Below are 15,356 nucleotides of genomic sequence, written 5' to 3'. Positions count from 1 at the left end.
TGTGCAGACTGTGCTGAGTATCACTGCCTCTGCCTCTCCTGTGTGCAGACTGTGCTGAGTATCACTGCCTCTGCCTCTCCTGTGTGCAGACTGTGCTGAGTATCACTGCCTCTGCCTCTCCTGTGTGTAGACTGTGCTGAGTATCACTGCCTCTGCCTCTCCTGTGTGCAGACTGTGCTGAGTATCACTGCCTCTGCCTCTCCTGTGTGCAGACTGTGCTGAGTATCACTGCCTCTGCCTCTCCTGTGTGCAGACTGTGCTGAGTATCACTGCCTCTGCCTCTCCTGTGTGCAGACTGTGCTGAGTATCACTGCCTCTGCCTCTCCTGTGTGCAGACTGTGCTGAGTATCACTGCCTCTGCCTCTCCTGTGTGTAGACTGTGCTGAGTATCACTGCCTCTGCCTCTCCTGTGTGCAGACTGTGCTGAGTATCACTGCCTCTGCCTCTCCTGTGTGCAGACTGTGCTGAGTATCACTGCCTCTGCCTCTCCTGTGTGTAGACTGTGCTGAGTATCACTGCCTCTGCCTCTCCTGTGTGCAGACTGTGCTGAGTATCACTGCCTCTGCTTCTCCTGTGTGTAGACTGTGCTGAGTATCACTGCCTCTGCCTCTCCTGTGTGTAGACTGTGCTGAGTATCACTGCCACTGCCTCTCCTGTGTGTAGACTGTGCTGAGTATCACTGCCTCTGCCTCTCCTGTGTGTAGACTGTGCTGAGTATCACTGCCTCTGCCCCTCTCTGTACAGACTTCGTGAAGATTGAGAGGGACGATGCTGCAGTGCAGAAGCTGGGGACTGTGATGCGTGAATCAACATGGGGCCCTGATCATGGAGCTGTGAAGTAAGCCTTTTTTATTGAAATGCAGTGACATGTCAATGACTGTGACACTCATTTACAATTTCAGACAGCTAATAGTTCAAATTGTTTAAACAGAAGTAAAGCCAAACCCACTGCCAATGACATTTGTTTTTATGGGTTTATAATCAGTTCACAATATAGTTTACATTTGCCATGTTTTCTCCAGTCTTTACTCAACTAAACTAAGAAACCAACAACCTACAAGTATTTAATATGAATGATATTGTTTAGTTGTTTGGTTTTAGTTTTTGTAAAAACTGGGTGTTTTTCTCCTTCAAAGAATAGGAGTTTATTAAAAAGTGGAAAACATAAGCAGCAAAAAATAAAATAAAATAATAAATCCCTAATAATAATAATAATAATGTACTGTACTGTTTTGAATTCACAATTGTTGCAGAGCTGTATTCTTTCATTTTACTGGTCAACTTTGATTGTGGTGTTGTATAATAAAAATGAACTGTTATCAGCCACATTTGTTGAACCACCTGAAAGCTTTTGAGATTTAGACTTCATATCTGTAATATTACTGCAGGTAAGCACCTCAGAGAGGTAAACAATCGTGACCTCTGATGGCTGCTTTCCCAGACGCCAATTGACATTAGGCTTTGACAACCATACCTTAAATGATCTTAGGTGAGGAGGTAGGGACCTTTTCAATGCAAGTCTGTTTTTAACAAACACTTTAACTTGAATTCTTAATGAATGGCTTTGTCTGTTATTTAAAATGATGCATTCTCAGTGTTTTCTTCCTGCAGATCCTTTTAAATGTCCACTTGCATCCCGCTTGAGAATGCCCATAATCAGTAACAGGTTTGAATTGTGTGGGTTTGATAAAGCTGTACCCCTTTCCCCCAGGTTACCTCACTTGTCTCCGACAGACATCAGCAACCCCAGTTACATGGGGGTTGGTCTGAAAGCAGGTGGTTCTCCAGACCTGCAGCCCCCTGGTTCCTGGAACTACGACCAGCCACCCAAACAGAGCCCCCCAGGCACAGGTGGGCACAGCGACCCCCCCCCACCCTCCCGATCCCCGCTGTCTCCCAAGAAGACTGGTCAGACGGTGCCGAGCCACAGTCAAACAGGAAAACCTGGAGAGCACTTGTGAGTGTTTCCTGTGTATATCTCTCCGGGGTGTGCATCCTTTCTGAACTCAGGGTCCTGTTGTATGATCAGCAAAGGTTAAACAAATATTGGGAGCACACTTGAGAACACTGTGCTGAAGCACAGCTGTAGAGTACGCAGTGGCGGGAAGATGTTTCAAACCCAACCTCAGGAGACAGAGGAACGAGGAATTGATAAAGTGGGGTACATTTGTCCTTGTGTAGAAGAGATGTATGTTCCGTGTCTGGAATAACATTGTAACGCATGCCATGAAGTTGAAAGTGTCTAGATATTGTTAGGATACAGAGACAACATAGCAATTGGTATTGTGCCCACTCATTTACAGACATCAAATTTACACTGTTAGAAGCGATTAGTTCAATCATTCTAGTTTCTTGCCCGGATGGCTACCTATAAGGTGGGGAATTTGCCCCCTTAAGTGTAGGAAACTAAAATTTAATGATGACATTTTGTCAATAGTGTTAGCCATCGTATAGCATAAATAGCTATGACATAGTAAATATATATATATATATATATATATATATATATATATATATATACATATATATATATATATATATATATATGTGTGTGTATATATATATATATATATATATATATATATATATATATATATATATATATATATATATACAGCATATATACAGCAGTATATTATATGTTTTCTTTTCAATTTCCCAAAAGTTAAATATACTGTATCCTGATTGCTAGAACGCTGCACAGAGAGCTATCTAAAAACAGCTGGTAAGCTGGTGATTTACAAAAAGGTTAATGTTTACTATTCTTCTTCCATTGGAAGTGTAGATACGAACACTGTTTCACTGTGTAAATCAATAGTTATATACTTCAATATACTCTATATTATATTGACTATAATATAGACAAATCAAACTGATAGAAAACAAATTAATTTATATTGTTTAAGAGAATTACTTGCAGTAATAGACTACCATCCTGTGGCCTTTAGGGGGCGTGCATGTAATATAATGTGCCACCTGGTGGTCATTGATGGTAAAAAAAGAATCCTTGCCGGGAGTAAAGCTTCCGCAACCCACATTAAAAGGGGTAGCCACGGCTACCACTGTATCCATTTTAAATTCAGCCCAGAAAAATATTTAACAAAGGTCAAATACACAAACTTTGTAGCATGTACAGTGCCTTGCGAAAGTATTCGGCCCCCTTGAACTTTGCGACCTTTTGCCACATTTCAGGCTTCAAACATAAAGATATGAAACTGTATTTTTTTGTGAAGAATCAACAACAAGTGGGACACAATCATGAAGTGGAACGAAATTTATTGGATATTTCAAACTTTTTTAACAAATAAAAAACTGAAAAATTGGGCGTGCAAAATTATTCAGCCCCCTTAAGTTAATACTTTGTAGCGCCACCTTTTGCTGCGATTACAGCTGTAAGTCGCTTGGGGTATGTCTCTATCAGTTTTGCACATCGAGAGACTGAAATTTTTGCCCATTCCTCCTTGCAAAACAGCTCGAGCTCAGTGAGGTTGGATGGAGAGCATTTGTGAACAGCAGTTTTCAGTTCTTTCCACAGATTCTCGATTGGATTCAGGTCTGGACTTTGACTTGGCCATTCTAACACCTGGATATGTTTATTTGTGAACCATTCCATTGTAGATTTTGCTTTATGTTTTGGATCATTGTCTTGTTGGAAGACAAATCTCCGTCCCAGTCTCAGGTCTTTTGCAGACTCCATCAGGTTTTCTTCCAGAATGGTCCTGTATTTGGCTCCATCCATCTTCCCATCAATTTTAACCATCTTCCCTGTCCCTGCTGAAGGAAAGCAGGCCCAAACCATGATGCTGCCACCACCATGTTTGACAGTGGGGATGGTGTGTTCAGGGTGATGAGCTGTGTTGCTTTTACGCCAAACATAACGTTTTGCATTGTTGCCAAAAAGTTCGATTTTGGTTTCATCTGACCAGAGCACCTTCTTCCACATGTTTGGTGTGTCTCCCAGGTGGCTTGTGGCAAACTGTAAACGACACTTTTTATGGATATCTTTAAGAAATGGCTTTCTTCTTGCCACTCTTCCATAAAGGCCAGATTTGTGCAGTATACGACTGATTGTTGTCCTATGGACAGAGTCTCCCACCTCAGCTGTAGGTCTCTGCAGTTCATCCAGAGTGATCATGGGCCTCTTGGCTGCATCTCTGATCAGTCTTCTCCTTGTATGAGCTGAAAGTTTAGAGGGACGGCCAGGTCTTGGTAGATTTGCAGTGGTCTGATACTCCTTCCATTTCAATATTATCGCTTGCACAGTGCTCCTTGGGATGTTTAAAGCTTGGGAAATCTTTTTGTATCCAAATCCAGCTTTAAACTTCTCCACAACAGTATCTCGGACCTGCCTGGTGTGTTCCTTGTTCTTCATGATGCTCTCTGCGCTTTAAACGGACCTCTGAGACTATCACAGTGCAGGTGCATTTATACGGAGACTTGATTACACACAGGTGGATTCTATTTATCATCATTAGTCATTTAGGTCAACATTGGATCATTCAGAGATCCTCACTGAACTTCTGGAGAGAGTTTGCTGCACTGAAAGTAAAGGGGCTGAATAATTTTGCACGCCCAATTTTTCAGTTTTTTATTTGTTAAAAAAGTTTGAAATATCCAATAAATTTCGTTCCACTTCATGATTGTGTCCCACTTGTTGTTGATTCTTCACAAAAAATTACAGTTTCATATCTTTATGTTTGAAGCCTGAAATGTGGCAAAAGGTCGCAAAGCTCAAGGGGGCCGAATACTTTCGCAAGGCACTGTATGTATTTACATGCACTACTACCACCGTACTAACAGTAATTCATAATTGTATGTCCAATCCCTGCAGCTCTCAGCAATCTGTCCAGACTCCAGATGATGGGAAGCCGCCTGAGATGTTTGACAACCCCCTGTACGGCTCGATGGGGCATAAGCAGAAAGCACGCGACCGGAAGGATCAGGATGCCCCCTGGGCCAACCGCAAGGTGCTGGCCATCCCTGATGCCCACTTCTCCTTCCCCAAGAACCAAGAAGAGCCCCCATTCCCAACCCCCCGCATCCGCTCCTTCACATGCTCAGAGACCAAGGGAGCCACCCCCTCCACCCTCCAGCCCCCCTGCATCGCCAAGAAGCCAGTGGTCCCATCCCGCTCAGATGTGGGCATGTTGACCACCCCCCGGCCTCCCCTGCCAGCCAAGAGTCGAGCAGGGCCAGCGGAATCCCCACTTACCAAACCGAGGGACTACCGGGACAGCTCAGAGTTTCCAAATAATAAAGGCAAGCCACGTGGGATAGATGGCCCTCCAATGAGACCAAGCCAGCCTGTCAGCAAAGAAGGTAGAGGAGGCACTGAAGCAGTGTGGGTTGAATGGCTGCATGTCTTAATTCAGCACTATTGAGTGTTTAACAGTTATGGATGAAAGATAAAAAAAAAGATGTGCAATGCTATGGGGACAGATCTGACACCACCATTCTATCCAATATATATATATATATATATATATATATATATATATATATATATATATATATATATATATATATTAAACTTATAACCATCTCTACTATGCTTTCCCTGTCCCCTGGTTTTGTTTCCTCATGAAAATGGAGGCGATCAGGAAGAAAACATGTTGAAATATATAAATGAGGCTCAATGCTGTCTTTCTTTTTCTCTAGTGAACCAGGAGCCAGTCCCAGGTGCCAAGAAGGGGCGTCCTGTTAGATGAGCTGCTGATTCTTCGCTCCTGTTGGAATAAGAGGGCTAGCTGCTTTCCCTCTCCCCATGAACAGGGTATTAAACTGGGCAGTGCCCCACAGATCGCTCTTGCACAGTAGTGTACGGGGACTTGAATTGACTGAGGAATGTCTGCAGTGTGTCCTTCCATTGAGAGCACAAGCCAAACCCAAGCGACTGCAATGCTTGTATGCTCACAGACATCCGCTTTGGATTTGAAAGGAACAGAAGATCCATTTTTAGTATTATTGTCAAGGAGCAGGGGTTGAAACTAGCATGAGTCCATAAGCTCAGGGTTACTGACATTTTAAAGCAGATAAGTGTTACTGAACATGCTGTGGAGTTTAAAATCATATGATACCCTTTTCAACCTAACCCCAATTATTTTGATATTTTCATTAACAAAATCATAAATCAGTGTTGACCACTTATTTCCTTGTGATATTAGATGTATGAATAAGCCTGAAACATCACTGAATCTGCTGGGCCACCCAGACATAATCAGAAATATTCATAGCAGCTAGCAAGTTAGTTATTTTAATTGGGAGTGTGAACCAGTTTCTCAATACGCATGATAACATACGTAGCTTAGCTGCGTACTTCTTTTTAAATCAAGCACCTCTCAATGATAATAAATCACTCACCTTTTTGAAGAACGCATTTCTTTATGTGCTGACTTGAATTCTGCATTGAAACACCATGAAACCTGTTAATCTCTGCCCATTGTACCCCTACCTACTCAACCAGCCACTGTTTAAATACACAATCAACAGCTTTCATGACTTTTCAATGAAGAACCCATGTCAGCGCAAAACAAATGTATGTATGTATGTATGTATGTTTGTATGTATCTCTCTCTCTCTCTCTCTCTCTCTCTCTCTCTCTCTCTCTCTCTCTCTCTCTCTCTCTCTCTCTCTCTCTCTCTCTCTCTCTTCTATATACATAGAACTGGCTGGCTGCTACCAGTGTTTCTGACTGAAGTCTGGGTGACAGATTATATCCATAGGTAATATGTTTTATCATAAACTCTATAGCATGTTCAGTTGTGCTTTAACATTGTCGCCCTGTTTCTGGGAGTCATTATACTTGAAATTACTTTTAAAAGGGATAAACAACCATTATTTTACTGATCTGTTTGACTACTGTTTTTACAGAGAATATTTTATGATGTAATTTGCAGCTTCTTGAGACAAAATATAGTTTCAACCCGGCACCAGAGTGATTTATTGAGCGCCTGTAAATATTTCAGTTAGCCAAGACAAATGTTTTAAATGATTTCAATTAAAATAGTTTGGGTAACGGTATTAAGTTACACTGTAAGTTTGAAATCTGTATAGCACTGTTTTTTCTTTGAAGTATGTCCAGTATTGTGGCTCCACGGCTTCCCTCTCTTTTTCGCCACACTGCTTGGATAGAGTTCACCAACACTGTCTGGTAAAATGGTGAATAGGGGGACTAGGTAGGGACAGTTTGGAAGGTTTTTTAACTTCGATTGCATTTTGGTGCCTTTTGCCTGTGTCAGAGTGCAATGTGAGTCAAAAAGCCTGAACTTTCCCGTGAACTGGCGAGGAAAGGAATCTAAATGATGCTGGTGGCGAAGGTAATTATCAGCCAAAATAAAATTAAAATAAAAAGTATGTGAAATGCTTATATTGTCATTAAGGCTATTGTTTAGATTGATGTGCACAAATAATTGGCTTTTTTATTGTATACATTTCTATATATTTTTTTAAAATGTTACTTTGTTTATGTTATATGTCTTTGTGTTATGCTGTATGTTTTTGCCTTCAAGGGTAATAATGGATTAAACATGTTTGACGAGATCACTGTGGCCCCAAACCACAGAGTATGCAGCAAATACTGAATTCTTGTTGGCCACTCTGTATAACATCACTCATCTTTTAACAACAGCAGTTACCTGTGAGACACACAGGACTTAACCTCCTTCACAGTAACCCTTGAGCTGAATGTATTGTAGTAGCCCAGCTACAAAGTCTGTCAGGGTGGAAAGTTACCATCTTGACATATCATCATGAGTAATCAAGTGCTGTATCATGAGATTTCCATATACTTTTAATATATATATATATATATATATATATATATATATATATATATATATAATAACACACACAGGCCTTAATATTGGTTTCACTCTCCGTCTTCTCTTCTGTTTTTTTCAATTTCTTCCCTCCACTCCAATTTCTCAGTCTATTCTTTGAAGCACTTTGATTGCAGCGATGGAATCTCTGCTCCAAAGCTGCAGAGCTTATGGTACGAAGTAGGGAATCATAAACATGGAGTCTGTGTTGTTTTTCAGGCTTTAACACTATAACACGAACTATGCTTATATTTCAAAATGAGTCCTACTTTTTCAAAAAGTATATTTGCCGGGACACGAAAAAGGGGCATCAGAAAAATAACTTTGAAATACATCTTCACCAAGTTTTGCAATCCTATAAATACGAAAATTAGTAAACCGTCTAACTGCAGGATACTAACCTTCATATATCTAAATAATTACCCAGTGAGAGGGTAATATTTCAGTATTTTAAACTTGAATTTTTGCTTGTCTGCTAACAAATCTTTTTTGCTGTTTGGTGTCTTTGACATTACATTTAAAGTTCCTACTTACCAGTCTAAGAGTTATGTGTGATCTATTAGTCTCATTATTTTTCTTATAAATAATTGGAATCTGTGTATGCGCAATGATTTTCAAACTCATTCCTTGTGCTGCTTACCAGCACACAAGAAATGTTAAACAACCTCTGAATTAGACTGGAACGATTTAGAGAAATGATGTGGCATAGAATGTAGCTTGAATATGTCTCTCCTTGAAGCAGAGCATGGCAGGATTCGCCTCAGACCCTCTTATCTGTGAGGACATTATTTGATAATGCTTGCTGCTTGTCTCCAGCTCTTTTGTCAATACAGTGCTGGCAATTATCCATAGCAACAGGTAACCTCACTTCCTGTGAGAAAACCAGACAGACTATCATATTGCTGGATCCTGGAAAGGGTTCAAATTTAAAATTCGAGAAGCTGTCTTTGACAAGTTCTGATGAAGGAAATATAGTATCTAATTTTGTGTTGCAGATGCTAAAAGCATAGAACAAGGCGATACTGGCTGCATTTACCTGCATTTCAACCTTTCAGTGTTTTTGAATGTATTTTTTTTTTTCGTCTCCCGAACAGTGGCATTGTTCGGGAGAGCTGTAGTATGTTTTTTTTTAGTTTTTTTTTACTTGTTTTCTTGTGTGTTTGATAATTGAATGTGCTTTGTTTGAAAAAACATAAACACCTGTATATCATATAGTACACAATAAAATAGAATTTGCTTCTACTTTTGTAAAATGTTTGTTTTTCTTGCCCATGCAAGAATGACTCAAGTGTTACCCTACAACAGCAATGGAAACAAATGTTAATGATGCAGAGACTGGCCCGTGGCAGCGGTGGGTTGAGCTACTGTATCCTTTACAGATAAGAAAATAAGAAGAAAGCAAGCAAGTCATATATCTTGTAGTTAGTCAATGGAGCAGCTGAGCTAATGTTCAGATGGACTAAAACGAAGGGCTGGATAATATTGTACAATTCATTAAAGGATGCAGTGCTAAACTAGTTCAGCAACCAGACAGTGTGGGGAAGCAATCAAAAAGGCAAACAGAACGCTTGGGTGTATAGTCGAAAGTGTAAAGTACAAATCAAAGGAAGCTAACATGAAGTTGTATAATACTGGTGATACCATATTACCATATAGAATTCCATATAGATTCTGGTCACCACAATACCAAAAGGACACAAAGAGTCCACTGAAGAGATACCAGACTAATCTAAGGGCTTGAAGGAATTAGCTTTGAAGACACTCCTTCACACACAGTAGTGCAGGTATAGAATGGGTGACCAGGTCATGTTGTAGATGCTGAATCACTGGGAACCTTTAAGACTCAACTTGGAATTCAGAAGAATTTGCAGCCATTATATGCCGATTGGGGACCTCAGAAGAGAGGCGATGGAGGAAGTTAACATCAATGAAAAGGAATGGATGGCTAAGGTAAGTAAACAGGGCTGGGTTGGGTGGGGGATGGAGAGGAGTGGTGCTGGGATGCCAGCATCACTGCCAAGCCTTCCTGAGGTGTTGTGGGCTGATTGACAAAACACAGAAGATGGGAGGTGCCCACTTGATGATCCCTGTAAAGTGCTCCATCCTGCCCATTCCAGATGGTTGCCATGCTGAGGCGCTAGGGAGGCAGCACTTTGGTTGATCTCTGGAGCCAGCACTGCCGCTGTCGTGTTTGCTGATTTGCCAGGGGGGGCGCTAATTGGCTGATCCCTGGAGCCAGCATTACATTTCAGCCATTCTCACCAGGCCAATAGGAAATCCACTTTACCCAGCAGAGGGAAAGCACTGGAGGCTCATATCTTCCTTCAGATGGTGCAGCGAAGCTACTTGGTTGGTTCCCTCCACTACTATCTAATTTTATCTTGGCAAAAGCTGAGTCCAATATTAGCATGAAATAAATAACAGCTGCTCTCATGTAACGGAAATCATTAATATACAACCGCAACAGCACTTCTGTTAGTTCACAATCACAGGAAGTGCAACTAGTCGACTCCCAGTTTCTGCGGTCACCTGTCACTTTACTAAAGTACTTTTTAACCTGTTAACTTTCTTTTCAGGTACTGAGTTAAGAGACATAAAAATGACCAAAAACAAACTTTGGCAAATATTGTACTACATGTGCACAACTTAGTTGACAGAAGAAAAAAAAACAGTATTATTTAGGGTTACCAGATGTCCGGGAAAATTGGGATTGTCCCAGTTTTCAGCCTTGCATTTTTTGTCCCAGTCAGAAACAATGAAATTATTTTGTTATTTTGCATTCACATTTTTTAAAGTACACATTTAAAACTATAGAGGTTTACACAGCAAGTTGACAACACAGTAGTTTATTCTACAAAAATAAAATAAAGAAATGTATGGATTACTTATTTAAGAATTCTGATGTGTTTAATAAATAATATTCTGTTTAACTTCCTGGACCATAGCTATTTTTTTTTAATTTGTTCTAATCTTGGAAGTGCCAGTATCCAAGTTAGGCTTTTAAGTTAGTCCCTATTGTGTTTTGATTAGCACAGCCATTTTTATAACTGATTTCACACACACACACACACACACACACACACACACACACACACACACACACACACACACACACACACACACACACACACACACACACACACACATATATATTAGTGGCTGAGCAGATCTCTGCCTAGGAGAAATGTGGGGGTGTGGCTGTGCTCGCGCACAGGGGAGAAGATTGCCCCGAACTTCGACTGGCAGGCAGGTCTGCCTCTTAGGCAGATAACACTGTGTAACAATTTTTTTTTTTTTTTTTGTTCCTGGGTAGTAAGTGTTATTTCCTAATTGCTTATGCCTCAAAAGTATAGAAAATGGCTATTATTCCCCACAAACTTTGCTTTTGTGACCAGGACAGCGATATTTTGAAATTTACCTATTTTACAGAACATTCCAGATAGATTCAGTGCTGAGTAAACTTGGAGTAACTTCTAGAACTTTCTAGAACTTTCCAGTAATATAAATAGTAGTATAAATACAGGGGCCTTAAGCCCACCAGTTCAGTTTAGTTCCAGCTGCCTAAGTGGATACATATCTGCATTTTTCTGAGATGGCATCAAGGTCATAGGAGACTTAAAAATGGTGGCATTCCTGATGGGTCTCCAAGGCGGTTTTACAAAGTTTCCCTGCTATCTTTGCCTTTGGGACAGCAGGGACACCAAGGCGCACTACCACAGGCGGGACTGGCCACAGCGGACTGAGTTCTCTGTGGGGAGGAACGTCGTCAAGTGGGAGCCACTGGTGGACCCCCGGAAGGTGCTGATGCCACCACTGCACATCAAATTGTCAGAGCTCTAGATAAGGAGTCGGCAGCCTTCAAGTACCTTCAAGACTTCTTCCCTAAGCTGTCTCAGGCAAAGGTCAAAGCCGGTGTCTTTGTTGGACCACAGATAAAGAAGATCCTGGAGTGCAATGAATTCCCCAAGAAGCTCACTAGTAAGGAGAAAGCGACTTGGAACAGCTTTGTCGCAGTGGTTCGGGGCTTCCTGGGCAATCACAAGGCCGAAAACTATGTGGAGCTGGTTGAGACTCTGGTGAAGAACTACGGCACAATGGGCTGTAGGATGTCCCTCAAAGTCCATATCCTTGATGCTCATCTTGATAAATTCAAGGAGAACATGGGAGCGTACTTGGAGGAGCAAGGCGAGCGCTTCCACCAGGATATACTGGACTTTGAATGCCGCTACCAAGGACAGTATAACGAGAACATGATGGGAGACTACATTTGGGGGCTGATTCGTGAAAGTGATTTACAGTATAATCGTAAATCTCGAAAAACTACTCACTTCTAAATCTTCTGTAGTCATTTTTGTATTACTTTAGTATAAATACATGTTAATTTGGATTCATATGTTGTTTTTTCTGACGAAAAGACACAAATTCGCCCGTTTTCTCATTGGAAATAGGTAAATTTCAAAATATCACTGTCCTGGTCACAAAAGCAAAGTTTGTGGGGAATAATAGCCATTATCTATACTTTGGAGGCATAAGCAATTAGGAAATAACACTTACTACCCAGGAACAAAAATTGTGTTACATAGTGTAATAAAACACCTCTCCGCGAAAACCCGCCTCCTCAGTTACATCACAAAGGAAACACGCCTTCTAAGGGCAAAAGCTGCCTGTTTCCACGCCCTCACATTCAAACTGAAAACTGCGCGGCAAGGTTTTGCTGCAGAACAGATTTGGAATGAAAAAGGTAGGATGTTTTATTCATCTTCTCAAAATACACCGTTTTTAACAGAACGTATGCACACAAAGGCATTAAAATATGTTGAGTTACGCCTTAAATATGAATATGAATATCTTCTTCTGTTAAGTTGTATTATATAACGTTTTTTTTTTAAGTGTAGCTATCATTTCAAATATTAGTGATGCTTAATCTCTACCTTTGTCTCGTTTTGTTGTTCAAACGTATATTTTAATTATTCACTTTATGAGCAGCATAGTATTTGTGCTGTACTGTGTGTGCAAGTTGTTCACAGTGATCCACAACATTCAATTACACATCATGTATAATTGATTTGCTGTTAAAAATGATAATACAAAATATAATAAACTTACCAGGCATGTCAGCTGAAGTTATATTAACGTCCTATGTCTTAAATATTGGTAACAGAATAACAAGGTTGGTTACTCTAAACTAAATTATTAATTTACCAGCTGGTAAGACTACTGTAGTTAAAACACAGAGGCCTGGAAGGCAGGTTTACATTAGATGTTTATAATGGGCACTTGCCTGGCAGGCTGGTTTATAATGGGCAATTGCCTGGCAGGCTGGTTTATAATGGGCACTTGCCTGGCAGGCTGGTTTACAATGGGCACTTGCCTGGCAGCCTGGTTTATAATGGGCACTTGCCTGGCAGGCTGGTTTACAATGGGCACTTGCCTGGCAGGCTGGTTTATAATGGGCACATGCCTGGCAGGCTGGTTTATATTGGGCACTTGCCTGGCAGGCTGGTTTATAATGGGCACTTGCCTGGCAGGCTGGTTTATAATGGGCACTTGCCTGGCAGGCTGGTTTACAATGGGCACTTGCCTGGCAGGCTGGTTTATAATGGGCACTTGCCTGGCAGGCTGGTTTACAATGGGCACTTGCCTGGCAGGCTGGTTTATAATGGGCACTTGCCTGGCAGGCTGGTTTATATTGGGTGTTTATATTTGGCACATGCCTGGCAGGCTGGTTTATAATGGGCACATGCCTGGCAGGCTAGTTTATAATGGGCACATGCCTGGCAGGCTGGTTTATAATGGGCACTTGCCTGGCAGGCTGGTTTATATTGGGTACATGCCTGGCAGGCTGGTTTATAATGGGCACATGCCTGGCAGGCTGGTTTATAATGGGTACATGCCTGGCAGGCTGGTTTATAATGGGCACTTGCCTGGCAGGCTGGTTTACAATGGGCACTTGCCTGGCAGGCTGGTTTATAATGGGCACATGCCTGGCAGGCTGGTTTATAATGGGCACATGCCTGGCAGGCTGGTTTATATTGGGCACTTGCCTGGCAGGCTGGTTTACAATGGAGACTTGCCTGACAGGCTGGTTTATAATGGGCACTTGCCTGGCAGGCTGGTTTATATTGGGTGTTTATATTTGGCACATGCCTGGCAGGCTGGTTTATAATGGGCACATGCCTGGCAGGCTGGTTTATAATGGGCACATGCCTGGCAGGCTGGTTTATAATGGGCACATGCCTGGCAGGCTGGTTTATATTGGGTACATGCCTGGCAGGCTGGTTTATAATGGGCACATGCCTGGCAGGCTGGTTTATAATGGGCACATGCCTGGCAGGCTGGTTTATATTGGGTGCATGCCTGGCAGGCTGGTTTATAATGGGCACGTGCCTGGCAGGCTGGTTTATAATGGGCACGTGCCTGGCAGGCTGGTTTATAATGGGCACGTGCCTGGCAGGCTGGTTTATAATGGGCACGTGCCTGGCAGGCTGGTTTATAATGGGCACGTGCCTGGCAGGCTGGTTTATAATAGGCACGTGCCTGGCAGGCTGGTTTATAATGGGCACTTGCCTGGCAGGCTGGTTTACAATGGGCACTTGCCTGGCAGGCTGGTTTATAATGGGCACATGCCTGGCAGGCTGGTTTATAATGGGCACATGCCTGGCAGGCTGGTTTATATTGGGCACATATGTCTGGTGGCATTTGATGGGCACTGTGTTAATGTTTGCATAAGGCTATTCTCTATGTTTTATTCTTAGGAGGTGAATTGATGATGTACATCAGAAGGTTCCTTTAAATGTGGGTCGAAATCCAACTTTTCTGAGTGATTTGTTACGGAATGACACACATCACTGAGAAATTGTTTAACGTGTTTTTTTCTTCCGTTTAGTGAGATAATGGAACGTTTCTGGATCTCATCACTTGAAGACTCTCTGCGCAAGGAGTCTGACGCACGTGTGCAGAGAACAATACATATTGTAAAACGAGATTCAAGAGAGGATTTTATGCAAAATCACTTGACATGTCTTAAGGAGAATGGAACTGGCACATTTGTAGCTATCAAAATGAGAGGAAAATCACTTTCAGTGGCGATGTGAAAGGTCCAATAAACCAAAAGGTAAATCCTCAGGAGCACCTTCAATAACTCGTGCCAATAGATGTGGAGCGTACGTTTCTTTTACATTTGTGAGCAACAATTCTACACATGGGTGCATTGTGCGTTTAATGCAAGAGCACTCTGGCCATGATCTAGAAGACCCTAAGGAGAATGCAGTGAATCGTATTGATGAAGAACTAATGGGTTACATTCATATGTGCGTATCCCAGGGGCTATCAAATGGAGAGATCATGCTCAAATGCAAAGATTGGTCACAGAGTTTACAAAAAAGTGACATCACAGACAGAAGATTCTATGTGGCACCAGAGGACATTAAAGTAATAAAAAAGAGCTTTTATGCACACACACGAATGGATGGAAATGACTGCATAAGTGTTGACAAACTGATTAAGTCCAATTTGCAGGATAATGTTGTGTACTATCAG

At 41.6% G+C, this 15,356-nt stretch overlaps 1 protein-coding gene across 1 annotated transcript in view; it reads left to right on the top strand.

Moving 5' to 3' along the window:
• inpp5d (inositol polyphosphate-5-phosphatase D) overlaps positions 1-9,059 on the top strand; it is a 55,360-nt gene extending 46,301 nt beyond the window's left edge. Inside the window, exons 24-27 of the mRNA XM_034039241.3 lie at positions 745-838; positions 1,712-1,957; positions 4,832-5,319; positions 5,659-9,059. Coding sequence (XP_033895132.2) covers positions 745-838; positions 1,712-1,957; positions 4,832-5,319; positions 5,659-5,708 — 878 coding nt within the window. The 3' untranslated portion in view covers positions 5,709-9,059. The remainder of the gene's footprint in view (positions 1-744; positions 839-1,711; positions 1,958-4,831; positions 5,320-5,658) is intronic.
• The last annotated feature ends 6,297 nt before the right edge of the window (positions 9,060-15,356 follow it).

The sequence above is a fragment of the Acipenser ruthenus genome, chromosome 17 (genome assembly GCF_902713425.1).
Source record: "Acipenser ruthenus chromosome 17, fAciRut3.2 maternal haplotype, whole genome shotgun sequence".
NCBI lineage: Eukaryota > Metazoa > Chordata > Actinopteri > Acipenseriformes > Acipenseridae > Acipenser > Acipenser ruthenus.
The sequence above is the reverse complement of the archived record's forward strand: the minus strand, read 5'-3'. Positions and strand labels throughout refer to the sequence as shown.